General features: G+C 48.5%; 1 protein-coding gene across 9 annotated transcripts in view; it reads right to left on the bottom strand.

Annotated features, from left to right (window-relative positions):
• PBX4 (PBX homeobox 4) overlaps positions 1-25,243 on the bottom strand; it is a 62,190-nt gene that overhangs the window by 34,548 nt on the left and 2,399 nt on the right. For 4 of the 9 annotated variants that reach the window (XM_074026565.1, XM_074026564.1, XM_045380315.2 and 1 more), the window contains exons 1-2: positions 21,597-21,842; positions 1,349-1,422 (exon numbers count right to left, since the gene is read on the bottom strand). Coding sequence is in view for 4 of the 9 variants with exons in the window: in XM_045380315.2 (XP_045236250.1) it covers positions 1,349-1,422; positions 21,597-21,724 (202 nt within the window). In the remaining 5 variants the exon portion in view is untranslated. Of the gene's footprint in view, positions 1-1,348; positions 1,423-1,902; positions 2,040-21,596; positions 21,843-25,243 lie in introns of those variants that run through there. The other 5 variants (XM_074026567.1, XM_074026563.1, XM_074026566.1 and 2 more) reach the window with 3 other exon arrangements.

The following is a 25,243-nucleotide window of genomic DNA, read 5'->3' on the forward strand; positions in this document are numbered from 1 at the left end:
GACACACACATCACCTCTGTGGAACTCTGGCCACAAACTCACAACTTTGGTCCAATCTAGAGGAAACGTCAGACAAACCGCACTGACAGATGTTCTACAAAATGACTGAGCGCTTCTCCTTAAAATGGTCAACATCGTTCATGGATGACAAGGTCACAGATCACAGGAGACCAAAGAGACATGATGACTCAATACAATGTGGGATTCAGGGCAGAAAAGGGCATTAGGGCAAAAACTGGGGAACTCCAAATGAGGTCTGTAGTTCAGTTAAAGAGCTCTGTACTCAACGTAATTTCCTGGTTTCCATATTTGTACTATGGCTCTGAAGGCTTTGACGAGATAGGAAGCCCAAAGAAGGAGATATGAGAACTCTGTGCTATTTTTTCAACTTTTCTTTTCTTTCTTTTTTTTTTTTTGAGACAGAGTCTTACTCTTGTTGCCCAGGCTGGAGTGCAATGGCGCGATCTCGGCTCACTGCAACCTCTGCCTCCTGGGTTCAGGATTCTCCTGAGGCGATTCTCCTGCCTCAGCCACCCAAGTAGCTGGGATTACAGGCATGTACCACCACACTCCGCTAATTCTGTATTTTTAGTAGAGACGGGGTTTCACCATCTTGGCCAGGCTGGTCTTGAACACCTGACTTCGTGATCCACCTGCCTCGGCCTCCCAAAGTGCTGGGATTACAGGTGTGAGCCATCGTGCCCAGCTGACAAAATTGTTCTTATTCAACTTCCCTAAGTCTGTCATTTTTACTTTTTCTATATAACAGAATGCTAAGCACCTCTTAGATCTTCAACCTAGAATGCAGCTGCTTGTTACTGATTTGCAACAGTATTTCTCAGTTATAAACTACAAAATAAATCAGTGTGCATACCAGAAACCAGGGCAAGGATAAGGCAGAAAGAAAACATCCTAGAGGTCTTCTGCAAGACAGAAGGGACAAGCAAAATTGCCCACCATGCACATCAGGGCTGAGACAAGACCAGAGGTATGTGTGGCTGCCGCAGCTCTAAACACACATAGGAAGTGGTTTTTTTTTTTTGTAACAGAGTTTCACTGTTATTGCTCAGGCTGGAGTGCAGTGGCGTCATCTCGGCTCACCGTAACCTCCGCCTCCCAGGTTCAAGCGATTCTCCTGCCTTAGCCCCCCAAGTAGCTGGGATTACAGGCATGTGTCACCACGCTTGGCTAATTTTTGTATTTTTAATAGAGACAGGGTTTCTCCATGTTGGTTAGGCTGGTCTCGAATCCGACCTCAGGTGATCTGCCCGCCTCGGCCTCCGAAAGTGCTGGGATTACAGGCATGAGCCACCGTGCTCGGCCCGGAAGTGTCTTCTAAACAGCCTACCTGTCTTTTCCTTGATCTCACAGAGCACGCTGAACAGAGCAGGCTTCATCCGATGGCAATTCAGAGCATGCTTTCTGAAAGGGAGGTGACAGAGGAGGGTGTGAGAAAAGAACAGTCATCATTTTATCCCCAAGAGTAAAGATCTTCCATATTGAGAAATCAAACCAAACGAGGTCTACCATTCTGACTATAGATAAGCTGCCTTACGAAAATGCAGTACAGTCACATTTCATGAATTTGATTTGCACAAAATCAATATAAAGGCCAGGCGTGGTGGCTTATGCCTGTAATCCCAGCACTTTGGGAGGCTGAGGCAGGCAGATCACTTGAGGTCAGGAGTTTGAGACCAGCCTGGGCAACATGGTAAAATGCTGTCTCTATTAAAAATACAAAACTTGGCTGGGCACGGTGGCTCACGCCTATAATCCCAGAACTTTGGGAGGCCAAGGTGGGCGGATTGCCTGAGGTCAGGAGTTCGAGACCAGGCTGGCCATCATGGTGAAACCCTGTCTCTACTAAAAATACAAAAATTAGTCAGGCATGGTGGTGCACACCTGTAATTCCAGTTACTCAGGAGGCTGAGGCAGGAGAACTGCTTGAACCCGGGAGGCAGAGGTTGCAGTGAGCCGAGATCATGCCATTGTACTCTAGCCTGAGTGACAGAGTGAGACTCCATCTCAAAAAAAAAAAAAAAAGAAAAGAAAATTAGCTGGGCATGGTGTCATGTACCTATAATCCCAGCTACTCAGGTGGGTGAGGAGAACTGCTTAAACCTGGGAGGCAGAGGTTGTAGTGAGCCAAGATTGTGCCACTGCACTCCAGCCTAGGCAATAGAGTAAGACTCTGTCTCAACAATAATAATAATAATACTAATAATATAAAATTATACACAAATATTCAAAACATTTCCCATTATATGTTAAAGATTAAGCAATGCAAATAACTCATCAAAAACTATTGCAAGGCATTAGTGGCTCATGTCTGTAATCCCAACAGTTTGGGAGGCCAAGGCAGGAGGATCACTTGAGCCCAGAAACTTAAGATCGGCCTGGGCAACATGGTGAGACCCACTCTCTTCAAAAATTTGAAAATTAGCTGGGCATGGTGGTATACCTGTAGTCCCAGTCCCTCGGGAGGCTGAGACAGGAGGATGGCTTGAGCCCATGAGTTAGCGGCTGTAGTGAGCTATGAACACGCCACTGTACTCCAGCCAGCGTAAGAGACCTTGTCATTAACGAAAGGAAAAAAAAAAAAAAAAAAAGGCTGGAGGCAGTGGCTCATGCCTGTAATCCCAGCACTTTGGGAGGCCGACGCAGACGGATTGCCTGAGGTCAGGAGTTTGAGACTAGCCTGGCCAACATGATGAAACTCCATCTCTACTAAAAATACAAAAAAGCTGGGCATGTTGGTGCACCCCTGTAATCCCAGCTACTCGGGAGGTTGAGACAGGAGAATTGCTTGAACCAGGGAAGCAGAGGTTGCAGTGAGCTGAGATCGCGCCACTGAACTCCAGCCTGGGCGACAGAGTGAGCCTCCGTCTCAAAAAAAAAAAGCAAAGAAAAAGAAAAGAACTATGAAATGTCAAGGTCCAATGACTTGAAATCTGTGTTCACGCTATGGTCCTGCAGTGGCCTATCCTGGTGCATAAGCAAAAGCACCAATCATCTTCTTCCAGTGTCACTTGGCAGGTGTTTACTGAGTACCTACTATGTGCCACACACCATTCTGACATCAGAGACACAGACAGTTGAGGTTTTTACACATGGGGCGGTTAAGATGGAGGGAGTGAGACACCAAAAATACACACCAACAAGAAACCCATCAGCCGTGGCAGTTGCTTTGGGGTGACTGGGGTCACATGACAGTGACGGTTAGAAGGCTTTTTGGAATTTCCATGTCTCTGAGGTGACATCAAAGCTGAGATCAGAATGAGAAGGAGAAATCAACCAAGAAAAGGGCTGGAGAGAGGTATGGTTTAGGCAGAAGAAACAGCCAAGCACAAAGGCCCTGTGGGGACACACTGGGTTCAGTACTGGCTATTTGAGACCAGGGTGCTGAGCGTTAGGAGTGAGGGAGAGAGCTAGAGTGGCAAGTGGAGATTGACTCTAAGGGCCTTGAAAGTCATGGGGACAACTCTGGTTTTTGCTCGCTTGGGATGGGAACTGTGGTCGGCAGGACAATGGCTCCCAAAAGGGTCCACATGCTAATCCTCAGAACCCTAAATATGGTACTTTACAAAACATGGGAAAAATAATTCTGCCAATGTAATTAAGGTTAAGGACCCTGAGATGGAGAGATTAACCTGGATTATCTGGGTGGGCCTACTGTCATCACATGACCCTTAAAAGTAGAGAACCCCTGTAATCCCAGCACTTTGGGAGGCCGAGACGGGCGGATCACGAGGTCAGGAGATCGAGACCATCCTGGCTAACATGGTGAAACCCTGTCTCTACTAAAAAATACAAAAAACTAGCCGGGCGAGGTGGCGGGCGCCTGTAGTCCCAGCTACTCGGGAGGCTGAGGCAGGAGAATGGCGTGAACCCGGGAGGCGGAGCTTGCAGTGAGCTGAGATCCGGCCATTGCACTCCAGCCTGGGCGACAGAGCGAGACTCCGTCTCAAAAAAAAAAAAAAAAAAAAAAAAAGAAAAAAAAAAAGTAGGCCGGGCGCGGTGGCTCAAGCCTGTAATCCCAGCACTTTGGGAGGCCAAGGCGGGCGGATCACGAGGTCAGGAGATCGAGACCATCCTGGCTGACACGGTGAAACCCCGTCTCTACTAAAAAATACAAAAAACTAGCCGGGCGAGGTGGCGGGCACCTGTAGTCCCAGCTACTGGGGAGGCTGAGGCAGGAGAATGGCGTGAACCTGGGAGGCGGAGCTTGCAGTGAGCTGAGATCCGGCCACTGCACTCCAGCCTGGGCGGCAGAGCGAGACTCCGTCTCAAAAAAAAAAAAAAAAAAAAAAAAAAAGTAGAGAACCTTTCCCAGATGTGGGCGGAGAAAGTCTTGATGATGTAAGGGTCGGAGAGATGCTATGTTGCTGGCCTTTATCATGGAGGAGGGGACCATGAGCAAAGAATGCAGGAGGCCTCAACGGGCTGGAAAAGGCAAGGAACCAGTCCACGGGTTCAATGGGCAACACCTTGATTTTAGCCCAGAGTGCCCATGTTGGCTTTCTGACCTGCAGAAACATAAAATCGGTGGCTCATGCCTATAATTGCAGCACTTTGGGAGGCCGAGGCAGGCAGATGGCTGAGGTCAGGAGTTTGAGACCAGCCTGGGCAACATGGCAAGACAATGAGCTGGGACAAGAGGCACACACCAACACGCCTGGCTACATTGGGTCTCGTTATGTTGCCCAGACTGCGCTCGGCCAAGAGAAGAATTTCATGGAGAGAAGAGTAACCTGTGAGAAATGCTGCTGAGAGATCAAGCAGAATAAGAACGCAGAAGAGAATCTGAGGCTGGGCGCGGTAGCTCACGCCTGTAATCCCAGCACTATGGGAGGCTGAGATGGGAGGATCGCCCGAGCTCAGGAGTACAAGACCAGTCTGGGCAACATAGCAAGAACCTGTCTCTAAAAAATAAATATATAAATGAATAAAGAGAATTCGGATTTAGTAACATGAAGGTCATAGGGAGCTCAGCAGCGGGGAAACAAGGTTGGAAGAGAATGTGGAGGTGAAGAGGAAGCGGAAGCAGCAATCACAAAGTCTTTGATGTTTATCATAAGGGAGATCAAGCAAACATAACAGGTGCCAAAAGACAGGGTGTGTGTTAATCATGCTTTCTTCTTTTTCTTTTTGAGACAGGGTCTCGCTCTGTTGCCCAGGCTGAACTGCAGTGGCCATGTTGTGCCCGAACACAAGCAATCCTCCCGCCTCAGCCTCCTGAGTAGCTGGGACTACAAGTGGTGCTACCACGCCTGGCTAATTTTTAAGAAATGTTTTTGCAGAGCTGAAGTCTCACTATATTGCCCAGGCTGTTCTTAAATTCCTAGACTCAAGACATCTTCCCGCCTTGGCCCCTCAAAGTATTGGGATTATAGGTATGAGCCTGGACTATTATGTTTTTTTTATCTTGCTTTGACATTCTGGGGCTTGGAAAGACTGTCTTTCCCAGGACTAGCTTATTACTACAGACAGCAAACAACTTGCCAAAGAACATGCCATTCATATGCAAACCAACCAATCAAAAGCCCACATTCCCAATCATCTTCTTCATTTAATGCTGATACACAAAGCCAATAATTTCCCAGCCCTAAATCACCCCAGGGCCAGGTACTGATCAACTAGAGACCACTCTAGCGCAGAGCCTGCCAAAATTATTTCAACTATCTAACCTAAGCTTGCTCAAACTTGCCTGCCATGTCATGCCCGTTCCTTCCTGAGGAAATCACTATAAAAGTTCTGGGCCGTGTTTTCCCTCCCTCCACTGTCGCCCACTGACCCAGGTGCTTCCCCATGTGGCCCTGCATGGCACGGTGTGCCCCCTCTTCTGGAGCTGTAAGTAATAAACTTCCCTTTCAACAGAGCAGTTGTCTCCATGCTTGTCATCTTACCATACCTCATTAAAACAAATCCCGGGTACAAAGCAAGGCCAAGCGGTAAGTCAAAGGAGGTTTTTTTCCTTTTTTCTTTTCTTTTTTTTTTTTTTTAAGACAGACTTTACTCTATCGCTCAGGCTGGAGTGCAGTGGTACAATCATGGCTCACTGCAACCTCCACCTCATGGCTTCAGGTGATTCCCCCGCCTCGACCTCCAGAGCAGCTGGGATTACAGGTGCCTGCTACCACACACAACTAATTTTTGTATTTTTAGTACAGACGGGGTTTTGGCATGTTGGCCGGGCTGGTCTTGAATTCCTGGCTTCAAATGATACACCGGCCTCAGCCTCCCAAAGTGCCGGGATTATAGATGTAAGCCACTATGCCCAGCCTGTTGTCTTTGACTGTTCTTAAAGATAGGAGGTACTAGCACATGCTTATATGCCAAAAAGCCAGTCTAGAGAGAGAATTTGATAATGCAAGGATAGGGTAACTGGCCAGGCACAGTGGCTCATGCCTGTAATCCCAGCACTTTGAGAGACTGATGTGGGCAGATCACTTGAAGTCAGGAGTTCAAGACCAGCCTGGCCAACATAGTGAGATAATGTCTCTGCTAAAAATACAAAAATTAGCCGGGTGTGATGGAGTGTGCCTGTAATCCCAGCTACTCAGGAGGATGAGGCAGGATAATTTGCTTGAACCCAGGGGGTAGAGGTTGCAGAGAGCTGAGATCACGCCACGGCATCCCAGCGAGTGAGACTCAGTCTCAAGAGAAAAAAAAAAAAAAGAATAGGGTAACTGGTATGTGCGTGTAGCAGAACTTCTGTGAACAACTTTGATGAGTACTATGCTATTAACATTTACTATTATGATGATTTTAAATCCTGTAACTCTGTCATTCAAGCATCCATTATTAAAAGATCCATTATTAAAAGCCACAGCTGAATAATGTATCTGAAAATCAATAACTTCACAACAGAAATCAGATTTGATTAACACCATGAGAGGCCGGCATGATGGCTCATGCCTGTAATCTCAGCACTTTAGGAGGCCGAGATGGATGGATCACTTGAGCTCAGGAGTTTGAGACCAGCCTGGCCAACATGGCAAAATCCTGTCTCTCCTAAAAATGCAAAAACTTAGATGGGCATGGTGGTGTACACCTGTAATCCTAGCTACTTGCTGAGGCACAAGAATCACTTAAACCCAGGAGGTGGAGGCTGCAGTGAGCCAAGATCACATCACTGCACTCCAGCCTGGGCAACAGAGCAAGATTTCATCTCAAAAAAAAAAAAAAAAGGAATACAACTGGGGTGCAAAACTAAAATCTTTGTCTCTGAACTTCAAATATAAAATGATTATGGGGGATGAGATGAGATATGAACTTCCGAAAATCTTAAACCTGAACGTTAGTCTTTCTTATTTATTTTTATTTTTTGAGACGGAGTCTTGCTCTGTGGCCCAGGCTGGAGCACAGTAGCGCAATCTTGGCTCATTGCAACCTCCGCCTCCTAGGTTCAAGTGATTCTCCTGTCTCAGCCTCCTGAGTAGCTGGAACAACAGGTGCGTGCCACCACACCCGGCTACCTTTTTGTATTTTTAGTAGAGACGGGGTTTCACAGTGTTAGCCAGGATGGTCTCGATCTCCTGACCTTGTGATCCACCTGCCTCGGCCTCCCAAAGTGCTAGGATTACAGGTGTGAGCCACCATGCCCGGCCATGTTAGTCTTTCTTATAAGGTATACAGTCATTGATCACATGAGATATTCAGCTTAAAATATTAAACATTTTCTTTCCACAGTAGCGGTATTAACATTAATTAAAATGGACTCTGGTTATAGCTCATCTTCTGGAAATTTAACTTTTTCTCTTTAAAAAATATTTTAATATAAAAATAGAAGAAACCTGGGGAACATGGTGAAACCCCATCTCTATAAGAAACACAAAAAATTGTCGGGCACAGTGGCTCACGACTGTAATCCCAGCACTTTGGGAGGCCGAGGCGGGCGGATCATGAGGCCAAAAGATTGAGACCATCCTGGCCAACGTGGTGAAACCCCGTCTCTACTAAAAATACAAAATTCAGCTGGGCATGGTGGCGCACACCTGTAGTCCCAGCTACTCAGGAGGCTGATGCAGGAGACTCACTTGAGCCTGGGAGGAGGAGGTTGCAGTGAGCTGAGATCGCGTCACTACACTCCAGCCTGGTGACAGAACAAGACTCTGTTTCAAATAATAATAATAATACAAAAAATAAATTATCTGGGTGTGGTGGCATGTGCCTGTAGTCCCAGCTGCTAGGAAGGCTGAGGTGGGAGGATCGCTTGAACTCAGGAGGTCAAGGCTACAGTGAGCTGTGATCACACCACTATATTCCAGCCTGGGTGACAAAGTGAGACCCTGTCTCATAAATAAATAAATAAATAAATAAATAAAACAGAGATGGGTTCTCCCTATGTTGTCCAGACTGGTCTCAAACTCTTGGGCTCAAGTAATCCTCCCACTGTGGCCTCACAAAGTGTTAGGATTAAAGGCATGAGCCCCTGTTTCTGGCCTGGAAACTTAATTTTATTTTATTTTTATTTTTATTTTTATTTTTTTTGAGACGGAGTCTCGCTCTGTCGCCCAGGCTGGAGTGCAGTGGCCGGATCTCAGCTCACTGCAAGCTCCACCTCCTGGGTTTACGTCATTCTCCTGCCTCAGCCTCCCAAGTAGCTGGGACTACAGGCATCCGCCACCTCGCCCGGCTAGTTTTTTTTGGTTTTTTTTTTTTGTATTTTTTAGTAGAGACGGGGTTTCACTGTGTTAGCCAGGATGGTCTTGATCTTCTGACCTCGTGATCCGCCCGTCTCGGCCTCCCAAAGTGCTGGGATTACAGGCTTGAGCCACCGCGCCCGGCCTGGAAACTTAATTTTAACAATAAGAGGAAAGAAAATGAAGTTGGCTCTTCTGCTTCTGCAAAGGCTCTAAGTTTTTTTTTTTTTTTTTTTTTTTTTTTTTTTTTTTTTTTTTTTTTTTTTTTTTTTTTTTTTTTTGAGACGGAGTCTGGCTCTGTCGCCCGGGCTGGAGTGCAGTGGCCAGATCTCAGCTCACTGCAAGCTCCGCCCCCCGGGTTTACGCCATTCTCCTGCCTCAGCCTCCCGAGTAGCCGGGACTACAGGCGCCCGCCGCCTCGCCCGGCTAGTTTTTTGTATTTTTTAGTAGAGACGGGGTTTCACCGTGTTCGCCAGGATGGTCTCGATCTCCTGACCTAGTGATCCGCCCGTCTCGGCCTCCCAAAGTGCTGGGATTACAGGCTTGAGCCACCGCGCCCGGCCGGCTCTAAGTTTTTTGTTTTTGTTTTACCAGTTTTCTCCTTATAAAATATTTTACTTTAGATACAGTAGAAAGCACTTTTTAACGCATACAAAGTAATTTCATAGTTTCTGTGGCTTATTAGGAAAAGAAAACAAGTTCCCAAGCTTTGAGCATGTGCTTGAGCTAGCAGCGATAAAGCAGCTGCTGCAAATCAATGAGGTAAAGAGGACTGACTAGTGAGAACTTCCCCAAGGGGATGAAATCACTTACTTGGTAGACATACCCTAAGGAAACCCCCAATGAGTCATGTCCTTATATAATCCTTTTTCCTTGAGTTCAGGAAGTACCTGTGACTTGCAATGTGCCAAAGGTGATGGTATCATCTCTGCCATGGTTAAGTTGTTATCTAAGACTCCACCTTAGACGACTAGGGAGTCACCCACTGGCACCAGCTGCCATATCATGAGAGCTGGTGGCAGCAACCGCAGGCAGCCTCTAGAGCTGAGAGTAGCCTCAACTGACAGCCAGGAAGAAAGCAGGGACCTTTGTACTTCAACTGCAGGAAGTGAATTCTTCCATCAACCATGCCACACTGGGAGAGAATCCCACGCTCTGGATAGGAACGTAGCCCAGCCAACACCTTGACTGCAGCCCTATGAGACCCTGAGCAGAGGACCTAGCTAAGCTGTGCCCAGAATCCTGACCCAAGGAAACTGTGAGATAATAAATATCTGCTGTTTTAAGCTGCCAGGCTTGCGGTGATTTGTTATAAAGCAATAGAGAGCTGATAATGAGATAGACTGGAAGCCAGAGAATGGGGACTGTGGGGAGAAAAATGGGGTTGGTGCTGGTATGTCTAACAAGTATATGACACGTTATGGCCGGGTGCAGGGGCTCATGCCTGTAATCCCACACTTAGGGAGGCTGAAGCAGGTAGATCACCTGAGGTCAGGAGTTCAAAACCAGCCTGGCCACCAGCCTGGCCATCATGGTGAAACCCCGTCTCTACTAAAAATACAAAAATTAGCCAGGCATGGTGGCACACGCTTGTAATCCCACCTGGGAGGCTGAGGCATGACAATCGCTTGAAATCGGGAGGTGGAGGTTTCAGTGAGCCAAGATCGTGCCACTAAACTCCAGCCTGGGCGACATAGCAAGACTCTGTCTCAAAATAAACGAACAAACAAACAAACAAAAACACAAAAAACACAAGTATATGACATATTCTACCAAATCCACATATCTGAATTTTTTTGTCTGTTTTTGAGAGAGTCTTGCTCTGTTGCTCAGGCTGGAGTGCAGTGGTATGATCACAGTTCACTGCAACCTCTGTCTCCCAGCTTCAAGTGATTCTCGTGCCTCAGCCTCCCGAGTAGCGGTGATTACAGGTATACGCCACCACTCGTGGCTAATTTTTCTATTTTTAGTAGAGGCGGGGTTTCATCATGTTTGGCCTGACTTCAAGCGATCCACCCACCTCAGCCTCCCAAAGTACTGGGATTATAGGCGTCAGCCACTGCGCCTGGCCACATATCTGAGTTTTTAAAAATGCTAATATTTATGAGATAAAATTCCAAAAAAAGGAAGAACAGTAAATCTTTTCAGTTGACTTCCAAGGAGTCTTCTAACCTAAACAAAAACCAGAAAAGCCCAAAACCAAAATTCTGAATATCATTTTTAAACCAATATTCAAAATCTGTAGCAAAACAATTGAGAGTCATATAGAAAATGCCAGAAAGTGAAAGCAAAGAGCTTGATCCCACTTCAACTTCATTTATTCAGTATTTATGGGACAGACATTTATTGTGGAAGAGAACCATATGCTGGTCCTTGTATAAGGGCTAAGGAACATGAAAATGAATAAAAACATAATCCACATTCTGGTATCTACTAACAGGATGTTTTAGCTGATAATTATAGCTGTAATTTACTTTCCCAAATTATGGAACAGTCTGCTTTCCTCAGCAAGGTATCATTTTAAATTACTTGGGAATTTGATTTAAAGATATATTCAGAGATTTCAGTCCCCATGGAATAGAATACTACTTGAAAAAGCCTTCCCGAAAGCAACAATGACTCTAACACCTTAACCAAAGATAGACTAGATTATCCTTGATTATTCTCAGTTCTAGAAGGATTATTTTAGCTGACAAAAGCAGTCAGCAATATTATACATCTCCTGGAGACAGATCTAGGTACAAACAAAAATCTAGAAGATATGTTTCCTGCTCTCAAGAAATAAAACTGCGGGCCGGGCTCAGTGACTCATGCCTGTAATCCCAGCACTTTGGGAGGCCGACGCGGGCGGATCACTTGAGGTCAGGAGATTGAGACCAGCCTGACCAATATGGTGAAACCTCGTCTCTACTAAAAATACAAAAATGAGCCAGGCTGTGGTGGCAAGTGCCTGTAATCCCAGCTACTCAGGAAGATGAGGCAGGAGAATCGCTTGAGCCTGGGAGGCAGAGGTTGCGGTGAGCTAAGATCGTGCCACTGTACTCCTGTCTGGGCAAGTGAGACCCTGCCTCAAAAAAAAAAAAAAAAAAAAGAGAGAAAGAAAACTGAATTCCAGCCTGGGCAACAGAGTGAGACTCTGTCTCAAAAACAAAACAAAACAAACCAGTAGAAATACCTTAGAAAGGTCAGAATACTTTGCAAAGCACAAAGTACTTACGCTGTACAAGTCTGGAACAAACCGCACTCTTACTCCTCACCTGGCAAGGAGTTCAAAGCCATGCTTGGTAGGACAGCAGCTGAGGCAGGCAGTCACCCCCGAGTCTCCCTTCCAAGGTCACACCCACCACTCATGCCTGATGGAACCGCAATACATGCCTTCATGCTCCACGCCTGCCTTGCATACATGCTTGCACCAAGCCTACAATGCCACACCCACTTTCTTTGCCTAGGCAAAGCCTCAAGTCCAGATCTTGGCCGTCTCCTCAAGGCTCCTTGTCTCCCGCCTGACTTCAGTTAGACTCCGGAGTCATGCACTCTGATTGCCCATGCTCTACAAGCTCTAGTCTTGCTGAAGGGCTAACTCCTCATTGCCCTCTCTGGTCCCCTTGTCACCGCACTCTCCGATGTCTGCCTCTCCAAAAAATGAATCTCTTTTCAGGACTCACTGCTGCATTCCCATGCCCAGCACCAGACCTGGCACAAAATATCTGTTTATTGAATTGATGATATTTAATTTGTGATAATGTACTTTTAAAAGTGTCCTGTAAAGCCCGAGTCTGACTGTCTGATCTCCCACGGCACCCAATCAGCTGGGCTCTTCTGAGCAGGAAGCAAGTCAGATTTCAGTGAGTTTTGTAGGATGCCTGGGAAAAGCAGAGGCAGGTGGCAGGCAGAATAGCTCCAGAGTTCAACAGAGCATGCCCAAATCTCCATCCAACTATGCTCCAGTTATCTGGCCACTTGATTGCTTATCGAGAAACACAGTGAAGAGCCAGGTGTGGTAGCTCACAACTGTAATCCCAACACTTTGGGAGGCTGAGGTGGGCGGATCACCTGAGGTTGGGGGTTCGACACTAGCCTGAACAACATGAAGAAACCCTGTCTCTACTAAAAATACAAAATTAGCCGGCCGTGGTGGCGCGTGCCTGGATTCCCAGGTACTCGGGAGGCTGAGGCAGAATTGCTTGAACCTGGGAGGCGGAGGTGCAGGGTGAGCAGAGATTGCGCCATTGCACTCCAGCCTGGGTAACAAGAGAGAAACTCCGTCTCAAAATAAATAAATAAATAAATAAATAAAATAAATAAAATAAAACCAACACAATTCAAGCCAGGCAAAGTGGCTCACACTTGTAATCTCAGCACTTTGGGGAACCCAAGGCGGGATGATCATTTGAGGTCAGGAGTTCGAAACCAGCCTGCCCAACATGGTGAAACCTCGTCTCAACTAAAAATACGAAAATTAGCCAGGTGTGGTGGCACACGCTTGTAATCCTAGCTAATCGGGAGGCTGAGGCATGAGAATCACTTGAACTTGGGAGGTGGAGGTTGCAGTGAGCCAAGATTACACCACTGCACTCCAGCCTGGGTGACAGAGCAAGACTCCGTGTCAAACAACAACAAAAGCCAACACAATTGAACTCTTAGGAAAAGTACACCAAAGACAGCAAGACTCCTCTGGCACTAGACCAAGTCAAGCTAAGCATGTTAACCTAAGAGCATAACTAAAGCCTGCAAACAAGATAAGAAGAAAGCCTACAAGGCACAAAGTCAACTGGCATCTAATTAATCTCCTTAGGGATAGTGAAAAAGAAAATTTCAAATATGAAATCCTGCTTCCCAGGTTTGGACTGATAGATCCTCTCATGCTAACGCTATCTGGCTCTGGGAAATTCCACATCATAAATTCCCTCTAGAGCCTTTGCATTCTTTGAGTGGGTGTGCAGAAGGCTGAATGCTCACTGACATGCTTTATAACTATGTATGAATATAAGGTTAGAACATACATAAGTATACATACTTTATAAGTATATATGTTCTGACCTTATATTCCTTATTACAAAAGTACCAAGCCTAGGGGAACACATTTCAGGTATCAGTTCATGCCTTGCCTCTTCCTTCAGTAAGTTTAAAGGATAGTCAAAATCACTTCATTATCTTCCCTTCATAATAGGAATTTAATCCATATCTCAGCAGTCAATCTGCAGAAATATTGGAGGGACTAGGAAAGTTATGCAAATCTCTACTAGTCGAGGTCATATTAGTAAAAATCAAATCAAAAAGAGAAGGCCGGGCACGGTGGCTTGCACCTGTAATCCCAGCACTTTGGGAGGCTGAGGCAGGTAGATCATGAGGTCAGGAGTTGAAGACCAGCCTGGCCAACATGGTGAAACCCCGTCTCTACTAAAAATACAAAAAATAGCCAGGTGTAGTGGCAAGCGCCTATAATCCCAGCTACTCGGGAGGCCAAAGCAGGAGAATCACTTGAACCCAGGGGGCGGAGGCTGCAGTGAGCCGAAATCACGCCACTGCATTCCGGCTCGGGTGACAGAGATTCTGTCTCAAAAAAAAAAGAGAGAAAAGTTCAGAGATATGTTTTCTTCCTAAGAAAAGCTATGCAGGCGCTGTTGGGTTGCCTAAAACCAACTTCTAAATACATTTTTGGTTTTAGCTATGCCATCTCACACACCACACTGCTTGCTCCTAAAACATGTATAACAGTAAGCATTCAGAATGGGTGGGATGGCTCATGACTGTAGTCCCAGCATTTTGGGAAGCTGAGGCGGGAGGATAGCTTGAGCCCAGGAGTTTAAGACCAGCCTGGGCAACATAGTGAGACTCTGCATCTACAAAAAAATTTTAAGGCCGGGCACAGTGGCTCATGTCTGTAATCCCTGCACTTTGGGAGGCTGAGGCGCAGGCAGATTACCTGAGGCCAGGAGTTTTAGACCAGCCTGGCCAACATGGCGAAACCATGTCTCTACTAAAAATACAAAAATTAGCCGGGCATGGTGGTGCATACCTGTACACGCCTGTAATCCCAACTACTCGGGAGGCGAGGGTTGCAGTGAGCTGAGATTGCACCACTGTACCCCAGCGAGGGCGACAGAGCGAGACTGTCTCAAGAAAAAAGCAAAACAAAACAAAACAAAACAAAACGCCCAGGTTTGAAGAGACAGCTATATTTTCCTTCTGTAAATAAACGTACGGCAACAAAACATGTTGAGAGGGCCTCATGTCTGAGATGAAAAATTCCTTCTTGCTAAACAGTTGAGTTCAACTGACTGCTGGGGTGATGAAAGGGGTGACTGGCACATTGAGAGTGGGGAGGATCAGAAAGATTTGCAAAAGCCTCACAGGATCAGTTGATCAGAAGAGACAATCTGCTTCCCAGCCCAGGCTGGTAATCTACCAGGCTGCAGGGTTTACTGTGAGGAGCCGTATTTCCTCCAGAGCGGGGGAAGTGGCCCATGTGAGGATGGAAGATTGTTGTCTGGACTTGAGTGAACTTTAAGGCTTTGAGTTCATCTAAAGGCTAGGTCCAAAGAAATGAGGGAGATTTGAAGCTTCCAAAGTCTTAAAATAAAAGCCCCAGGGGTCATCCTAACACAGAAAGAGGCCAGAAACCAGGAACCAGTTACCTAACACCTGTGTTATCAAGCATGAATAATGCCCCCCACCACACTATTTAGTTTCTTTTTTTTTCTCTATCGTTCAGGCTGGAGTGCAGTGGCACGATCTCGGCTCACTGCAACCTCCGTCTCTCGGGTTCAAGTGATTCTCCTGCCTCAGCCTCCCCAGTAGTTGGCACATACTACAGGTGGGTATCACCACACCCAGCTAATTTTTGTATTTTTAGTAGAGACAGGGTTTCTCCATGTTGTCCAGGCTGGTCTCGAACTCCTGAGCTCAGGTGATCCTCCTGCCTCAGCCTCCCAAAGTGCTGGGATTATAGGTGTGAGCCACTGCACCCAGCCTAATTTCTTAGCCTTAAATCAAAAAGAGCTGTCTTTGAAAATGGTAAAGAAGTAACTGGCTGGCCAGGCGCGGTGGCTCATGCCTGTAATCCCAGCACTTTGGGAGGCCGAGGCAGGTGGATCACCTGAGGTCAGGAGTTTGAGACCAGCCTGGCCAACATGGGGAAACCCCGTCTCTACTAAAATAATACAAAAATTAGCCAGGTGGGCCGGGCGCGGTGGCTCAAGCCTGTAATCCCAGCACTTTGGGAGGCCGAGACGGGCGGATCACGAGGTCAGGAGATTGAGACCATCCTGGCTAACACGGTGAAACCCCGTCTCTACTAAAAAATACAAAAAACTAGCCGGGCGAGGTGGCGGGCGCCTGTAGTCCCAGCTACTCAGGAGGCTGAGACAGGAGAATGGCCCGAACCCGGGAGGCAGAGCTTGCAGTGAGCTGAGATCCGGCCACTGCACTCCAGCCTGGGCGACAGAGTGAGACTCCGTCTCAAAAAAAAAAAAAAAAAAAAAAAAAAAAAAAAATTAGCCGGGTGAAACCCCGTCTCTGCTAAAAAAAATACAAAAAGTAGCCAGGTGTGGTGGTGGGCGCCTGTAATCTTAGCTACTCAGGAGGCTGAGGCAGGAGAATCTCTCGAACCCAGGAGGCGGAAGTTGTAGTGAGCTGAGATCGCACCACTGCACTCCAGCCTGGGCGACAGAGGGAGCTTCATCTGAAAAAAAAAAAAAAAAAAAAAAAAAAAAGGAAGTAACTGGCTGCATTCCATTCTAAATCTAAAGCCTATCTAGGGAAACTAGAATCTCAGGAGATTGCTACAAGGAAAATACAGCAGCCTTGAGGCTGTGCTGGGCCTGAGGAAGGCCACATCTGAGCAGAGTTCACCCCTTAAGCAGTAATATCCCAGTCTGGAAAGTACAAAAGTAGCTTCCAGGACACACCCAAAGCTCTGCCTCTGTGGTGACATTCCTGGGTGTGTCAAATTCATCTTCCCCCTTTCCCAACTCCTACTAATCCCTCTAGAATCTCCTCAGTGTCATGAAACTGTCCTGAATGCAAGGTGCTAGGCATTGATCCTGGCTCTGGGAACACAAAGTATAATGAAGCCACTGCTCTCCGACTAGCCTAACAGACAGGGCACCATGGAAGGCACCCTCTCCAGGCACAGCTCTTCTGTGCTAGCAATTACCTCTACACAGCACATTCCTGTTATAACAATTATTTACAAATTGGTCTCCCACACACCCTACTTCTCAATGAGCGCCAAGAAGGCAGAGAACATCTTAGCCATCTTGTTTCTCTAGCACCTGGTACAATGCTCCAAAAAGAATAAAAACACTGGTTCACGTCTGTCATTCCAGCACTTTGGGAGGCCGAGGTGGGTGGATCACTTGAGCTCAGGAGTTCAAGACCAGCCTGGACAACATGGTGAAACCCCATCTCTACAAAAAATACAAAAATTAGCCAGCCATTGGTGGTTTGAGGCTATAGTCCCAGCAACTTGGGAGACTGAGGCTGGAGAATCACCTGAACCTGGGAAGCAGAGGTTTCAGCGAGCTAAGATTGCACCGCAGCACTCCAGCCTAGGTGACAGAGTAAGACCCTGTCTCAAAAGAAAAAAAAAAAAAAAAAAACCACGGCTGAGTGCAGTGGCTCCTGCCTATAATACCAGCACTTTGAGAGGCCAAGGCAGGCAGATCATCTGAGGTAGGGAGTTCGACACCAGCCTGGCCAATACGGTGAAACCCCATCTCTACTTAAAATACGAAAAATTAGCCGGGTGTGGTGGTACACACCTATAATCCCAGCTACTCAGTTTCATGGTGAAACTCCGTCTCTACTAAAAATACAAAAAAAAATTAGCTGGGCGGTAGTGGCACATGCCTGTAATCCCAGCTACTCAGGAGGCTGAGGCAGGAGAATTGCTTGAGCCTGGGAGGCAGAGGTTGCAGTGAGCTGAGATTGCACCACTGCACTCCAGTCTGGGTGACAGAGATCCCGTATCAAAAAAAAAAAAAAGAAAAATTAGCCAGGCGTGGTGGCACAGGCCTGTGGTCGCAGCTACTCAAGAAGCTGAGGTGTGAAGATTGCTTGGGCCCAGAAGGTTGAGGCTGCAGTGAGCCATGATCGCACTATTGCACTCTAGCCTGGGTGACAGAGCGTGACCTTGTATCTCACACACACACACACACACACACACACACACACACACAAAGAAAGCCAAATAGTTGTATGGTGATAAGGACTCTAACTTCTCAAATAGAGCATCCGAAACTACAAAAAGAGTCAACATTCCCCGAGAAGCAAAGGAAAGAAAGTTTGAAGAACAAATTTACTTTCTATCCCCAAACCATGAACTTGAGAGCAGGGAGAACTTGAGAGCTCTGTCAGAACCAAGTTCAATACCCAGATATTGTTTTTTTTTGTTTGTTTTTTTGAGACGGAGTCTTGCTCTGTTGCCCAGGCTGGAGTGCAGTGGCCGGATCTCAGCTCACTGCAAGCCCGACCTCCCGGGTTCACGCCATTCTCCTGCCTCAGCCTCCCGAGTAGCTGGGACTACAGGCACCCGCCACCTCGCCTGGCTAGTTTTTTGTATTTTTTTAATAGAGACGGGGTTTCACCATGTTAGCCAGGATGGTCTCAATCTCCTGACCTCATGATCCGCCCGTCTCGGCCTCCCAAAGTGCTGGGATTACAGGCTTGAGCCACCGTGCCCGGCTCAGTACCCAGATATTGTAAAGGTCTGATAAATATTGGCCAAATTTGTTAAAAATTCACTGAAGAACAGGCCAGGCACAGTAGTTCACGCCTGTAATCCCAGCACTTTGGGAGGCTGAGACGGGCAGATCACCTAAGGTAGGAATTTGTGACCAGCCTGGCCAACTTGGTGATACCCCGTCTCTACTAAAAATACAAAATTAGCGGGGCACGGTGGTTCACGCCTGTAATCTCAGTACTTTGGGAGGCCGAGGCGAGCGGATCAAGAGGTCAGGAGATTGAGATAATCCTGGCTGACACAGTGAAACCCCGTCTCTAAAAAAAAAAAAAAAAAAAAATACAAAAAATTAGCCGGGCGTGATGGCAGGCACCTGTAGTCCCAGCTACTCAGGAGGCTGAGGCAGGAGAATGGCGTGAACCTGGAAGGCGGAGCTTGCAGTGAGCCGAGACAGCACCACCGCACTCCAGCCTGGGCTACAAAGCGAGACTCCGTCTCAAAAAAAAAAAGAAAAAAACAAAATTAGCCAGGCATGGGGGCACGTGCCTGTAATCCCAGCTACTCAGGAAGCTGAGGGAGGAGAATTGCTTGAACCCGGGAGGCAGAGGTTGCAGTGAGCCAAGATCGCGCCACTGCACTCCAGCCTGGGCAACAATGTGAGAGTCTGTCACACACACACACAAAATTCATTGAAGAACAAATGCAAGCATTATCCACCTTTTACTCTACCTCTTCCTTCCTAGTACTGCTCTTTACCTGGCTGTGTAACCCCTCCCCACTACAGGGCTCTAGTGGGTACACAGTCCACACCACCAGACCCTAGTCCCATACTCAGAGACCGTCCTTCACCTTACAACAGTCCCCATTCAACAAGGCCTCATCCTCCAAAAGGACTTCAGTCCTTTCCTTTCTTTTTCTCTAATAATCACTGCAGGACCCAGACACGGTGGGCTGCCCTGTGAAGCAGATTCTACAGATTCTGGCTGGCTGACAAGTGGTGAGTGGAGGTAAACGGGATGGGAGGTATTAAAACGCCATTATTTTTCCCCATTGCAACTGGAATAAATAGTCCAAACTCTCTACTGATTGTTACCCAGATGACAAAAACAAAACTCTTTTTTTATTGAGACAGAGTCTTACTCTGTCGTCCAGGTTGGAGTGCAGGGGCACTTGAACCCAGGCGCCTCCTGGGTTCAAATGATTCTCCTGCCTCAGCTTCCCAAGTAGCTGGGACCATAGACATGCACCATCACGTCCGGCAAATTATCATATTTTTAGTAGAGATGGGGTTTTGCCATGTTGGCCAGGCTGGTCTCGAACTCTTGACCTCAGGTGATCTGCCTACCTTGGCCTCCCAAAGTGCAAGGATTACAGGCATCAGTCACTGTGCCTGGCTGAAAAAACAAAACTCTTTACTGAGACTCGTAGGCCCCATGTAATTGGGTTCTAGCCTCCCTTTATTATCACTATTTTTTTGTTGTTGTTCAGATAGAATCTTGTTCTGTCACCCAGGCTGGAGTGCAGTGGTGTGATCTCGGCTCACTGCAGCCTCCGCCTCCCAGGTTCCAGTGATTCTCCTGCCTCAGCCTCCCAGGTAGTTGGGATTATAGGCGTGCACCACTATACCTGGCTAATTTTTGTATTTTTAGTAGAGACTGGGTTTCACCATGTTGGCCAGGTTGGTCTTGAACCCCTGACCTCGTGATCCACCCGCCTCGGCCTCTCAAAGTGTTGGGATTACAGGCGTGAGCTACCGTACCTGGCCTCCCTTTAAACTCAACTCTTCCCCTCCCTGGCTAGGAACTTTCTCTTCCAAGCCAGGCTCCGCTTTTTATATCCTCTTTCCCACCTCAGGGCCTCTGAAGCTGCTGTCCTCTCCACAGATGTTCTTCTCCACCTGGCTTCCTATAGCATGCAACCCCTATCCCTACAGCTTTTATTGCCATTTATTTTATTTTTTTCTTTTCTCAGATTGGTGCAGGGAGGTCTCACTATGTTGCCCAGGCTGGTCTCAAACTCCTGGACTCAAGTGATCCTCCCACTGGTAGGCAGCTGGGATTACCTACCCATGCCTGGCTTATACTTTTTTGCTTTTGTTTGAGATATTGTCTAGCTCTGTCACCCAGGCTGGAGTGCAATGGCTTGATTCGGCTCACTGCTGCCTCAGCCTCCTAAGTAGCTGGGACTACAGGCTTGTGTCACACCTAACTAATTTTTTAGTTTTATTTTTGGTAGAGACGAGGTCTTACTACATGGTTCAGGTTGGTCTCGAACTCCTGAGCTCAAGCAATCCTCCTGCCTCAGCCTCCTAAAGTGCTGTGATTACAGATGTGAGCCAATCCACCCAGTCCGTATTTTTTGCTATTTACTTTCCCTCCCCTAAATCATGAACTCGAGAGCAGGGACTGTCAACACCCGGTTCCCTATGCAGTTACTGTAGGGATTCAATAAAAATTTGCTGAATTCATTAAAAAGAAAATAGGTCTTCCATCTCCACCCACTCCACTAACCCTTTTCCCAAAAGTTCTGGATTGTTCCCACACCAAGTTACCCCAATTCAATTCTTCAATCTCCTGCAGAGACATTCCTGAGTCCCATTCCCCACCACTCACTCTCCATCATCTGTCCTGGAAACTTCCCACCCACAAGCCGGGCTCGGTGGCTGGGGCCTGTAATCCCAGCACTTTGGGAGGCCGAGGCGGAATAACTGCTTGAGCCCAGGAGTTCAAGCAACTATAGTGAGACCCCCTGTCTCTACAAAATATACAAAAAAATTAGTCGGGCGTGGTGGCACGTGCACCTGTGGTCCCAGCTACTCAGGAGGCTGAGGCAGGAGGATCAACTGAGCCGGGGAGGTGGAGGCTGCAGTGAGCCATGATCACGCCACTGCACTCTAGCCTGGGCGACAGAGCGAGACGGTGTCAAACAACAACAAAAAACTTCTCACCTGCAGAAGTCCCATTAACGTACCCATTTAGTCATTCAATCGTCAAAAGTACCCTACGTGCCCATTTCTCAGCCCTACTCCCTAAACTCAACATTCTCACCCCAAGATGAACGGTTGAAAATCCTTCACGCCACTGCTCAGCCCCATAAGGCCCGTCCAGCCCGTTCCCTTTGAACCCCATATATCCCCTCGCCCTCGGGACCCCCCTCCAGCCCTCCTCAAGCGTCTCTCGTCAGTCTGCCCTCCCCGCCCTGTCCCCTCTGTCCGCCACCCTCACTGCCACGACCCTGCGTGGCCCCGCCGAGCCCGCGGGCAGCACCTGGCCTGCGCCTCGTCCAGGCTTTGGTCGGTGACGGCCATGATCTGCTGCAGGACGTCGCTCGTGTCGGGCCGCCGCGGGCGGCGCGGGGCGGGGGGCGATGGCGCGGGGCGCTGCGTGGCGGCCATGAGCGGCAGGGCCAGGCGGGCGCGGTGAAGGAGCCGTCGAGCCTGGAGCACTAGCACTCGAGCCGCAGCCAACCGCCGCTGCCTGAGCTCCACGCCAGCCAGCGCTCGCGCCTAAGCCACGCCCACCACCGCTGCCGCCAGCCAACCCGTGTATTGCACTGCCTACAGACACGCCCCTTCATCGCCGTCAGCCAACCGGCGCCACGCACCGCCCCGGGAGACGCCCCGAACTTCCCTCACCCCGGGCTTGGACTCGGTTAGCGGTTGCCGAGGCAACGGCACTTCTCACAAGCGCCCTCCTCCAGCCTGAGACAGGGCAGCGCTGGCTCCGCTCCAGCCAGAGGCCCCCATCCCTCACAACTCCCGCGGTGCACGCCTCCTTCAGCCCCACTCATCTCCTCAGAGTTCCTGCTCCTCCTCAGAGCCCCCTGCTCCTCCTCAAAGCCCTCGGTCCTCAGAGACCCTCACTCCCCGGAGCACCCCAACTCTTCCTTCAAGCCACCCTCTCCTCCTCAGAACCCCACACCTCTTATAGCTTGATCGACAGCCCCCATTCATTTCCAGAAGCCCCAAGCCCCAGACCCCTGCTCAGTCCCTCTAATGCTCCCTGCAGCCTCAGCCCCATCAGGTGGGCCACTGGGGCCCCTGGCTCTTCCTCTAGAGCTTTCCATGCCCCCTTCACCCGGCCAAGGGGGAGCACAGGTGTGCGTGGTTGATGGCAACAAGAAGGTCAGAACGCAGCGCTTTTCTCCACTGAAGAAATCAATTCCAGTCACCTTTCAAGGTCCAGCTAAAGAGTGACCTCGCTTGTTTACGCAGTCTACAGTTCTGGGCATAGAAAATGCTACCACGTGGTTACCGAATGAAGGAAGGAGGTTTACTGAGAGCCTCCCCTGCAGTGCGCCCCAAATCAGAGCGAATCCTCACATCTTTGTTTCTAGCCCTTAGGACACAGCATCAGAGGTTCCTACTGCACAAGAAAAGGAACTGGGCGGTGGCTCACGCCTGTAATCTAGCACTTTGGATGGCGGAGGCGGGAGGATCACTTGAGCATGGGAGTTTGAGATCAGTTTGGGCAACATAGTGAGACCCTGTGGTGGTGCACGCCTGTGGTCCCAGCTACTTGGGACTTGAGAGGCTGCAGTGAAAGGATCACTTGGGCCCGCGAATTTGAGGCTGCAGTGAGCCATGATTGTACCACTGCACTCCAGCCTGGTTGACAGAGACCAGGTATCAAAAAAAAAAAAAAAAGGAATGGACTGGACATGAATCGCTTCTCCAAAGTCACAGAACCTCCTGGAGCCTATTTGCTATGAGGACAGGCTCCAGATGTGGGCTCAGTAAAAGGTCCTTAGCCTGCTGGCTGGGAACCCTTCCAGGGCTGGGCCCATGTTCTCTCCATTGCTGCTGGGGAGGAAATTCAAACACCATCTGGAATGGCTGGATTGGAGAGCGTCCGGAGACTCCAAAGGGGACGGTAGGGAGTGAAAATGAAAGACATGGACTGAGTGTCTGGACAATAGGGAAAGCTCTGTGATGAAGGAAACCACCGACACTTGGCTGCAATGACAGGAAGTAATAGATTGCATGGGAGCCACGGAGACCAGTGCCTGTTCAAAAGGTCACCCGCAAGCACAGCACTGCCCAGGAGGCCTGAACAGTAGTGGCCTTCAGGCTGGGTGCAGTGGCTGACACCCGTGACCTCAACACTTTGGGAGTCTGAGGTGGGAGATTACTTGAGCCCAGGAGTTCGAGACCAGTCTGGGGAACATAGTGAGATCCCATCTCTACAAAAATAAAAATTAAAAAATTAGCTAAATTAGCTGGTCATGGTCTCAGCTACTTGGGAGGCTGAGGCGGGAGGATAAGTTGGGCCCAGGAGGTTAAGGCTACAGTGAGCTATGTTTATGCCACTGCATTCCAGCCTGGATGAGAGAGCAAAACCCTGCCCCCAACCCCAACGAAGTAGTACCTTCAGAGAACTTGGAGGGCTGTGGGCACTGGAAGCTTCAGGAATCAGCAGAGGCACAAATTTGAAGCCGGCCAGGTGCTGTGGCTCAAGCCTGTAATCCCAGCACTTTGGGAGCTTGAGACGGGCGGATCACGAGGCCAGGAGATCGAGACCATCCTGGCTAACACGGTGAAACCCCGTCTCTACTAAAAAAACACAAAAAACTAGCCGGGCGAGGGGGCGGGCTCCTGTAGTCCCAGCTACTTGGGAGGCTGAGGCAGGAGAATGGCGTGAACCCGGGAGGCGGAGGTTGCAGTGAGCTGAGATCCGGCCACTGCACTCCAGCCTGGGCGACAGAGCGAGACTCCGTCTCCAAAAAAAAAAAAAAACAAAAACAAAAAGAAAATTTGAAGCCACTTGGTAGAGAGGGGAGATCGACAAGAGGAAATGGGACAAGGTCTTGAAGGAGACCCACGGGGTGCAGGTTAAAACCTGGAGGAGCTGATGTGAACAGCCAGCTCAGAGAGCCTGAGATAGAGTTGCCTTTTTTTTCTTTCTTTCTTTTTTTTTTTTTTTGTTGAGACAGAAGTCTTACTCTGTCGCCTAGGCTGGAGTGCAGTGGTGCGACCTTGGCTCACTGCAACCTCCGCCTCCCGGGTTCAAGCAATTCTCCTGCCTCAGCCTCCTGAGTAGCTTACAGGCACCCGCCACCACGCCTGGCTAATTTTTGTATTTTTAGTAGAAATGAGGTTTCACCATGTTGGCCAGGCTAGTTTCAAACTTCTGACCTCAGGTGATCAGCCTGCCGCGGCTTCCCAAAGTGCTGGGATTACAGGCATGAGCCACCTCACCCGTCCCATAGTTGCCTTTTGGAGGTCATCGGGGGTTTCTACTGCATAGAAATTAGTTGGCAGCCTTGGTAGTCAAAGTGCCTGGCCAGGCCCAGTTAATAGAGAAGGACCTGGGAGTTTTGGGTTCTTTGACAATGCGTATTTTAGTGGTTTAAGAATTTGGCACAGGTGGCTGGGTGTGGTGGCTCATGTGTGAGTGACCTGGGTTCAAATTCTAGCTGTTATTCAGCATGGGACTCAAAAGTAGGGGCATAACCCCACCTCCTCACTGGTGAGGTGGGAGCAGAGAATGAGATCCTGGCACACACTGTGCCTTGGAGGGGGCTTCCCTGAGCATCTCAGAGGGGGATGCATCACGGGTCTGGCACTCATGGGTTGGGTGCTATGGGGTGAGGTAGGGAAAGCCCAGCTGAGCTTGGGACCAACTCTGGGCTTTGTGGGAATCTGAAGTCCCTTTCCCAGGGGCCTCTCTGGTCCCTTGGGGAATGTATATGCCCTCTCCAAGCTGTGTTAACCATGGGCCAGAACACAACATGTCTGAGTCAGTGTTCTCACATAAAAATCAATAAGACTGGCCAGGCATGGTGACTCACACCTGTAATCCCAGCACTTTGGGAGGCCAAAGCGGGCAGATCACGAGGTCAGGGGTTCAAGAGCAGCCTGGCCAATATGGTGAAATCCCATCTCTACTAAAATACAAAAAATTAGCCAGGCATG

Source organism: Macaca fascicularis, chromosome 19, assembly GCF_037993035.2.
Source record: "Macaca fascicularis isolate 582-1 chromosome 19, T2T-MFA8v1.1".
NCBI lineage: Eukaryota > Metazoa > Chordata > Mammalia > Primates > Cercopithecidae > Macaca > Macaca fascicularis.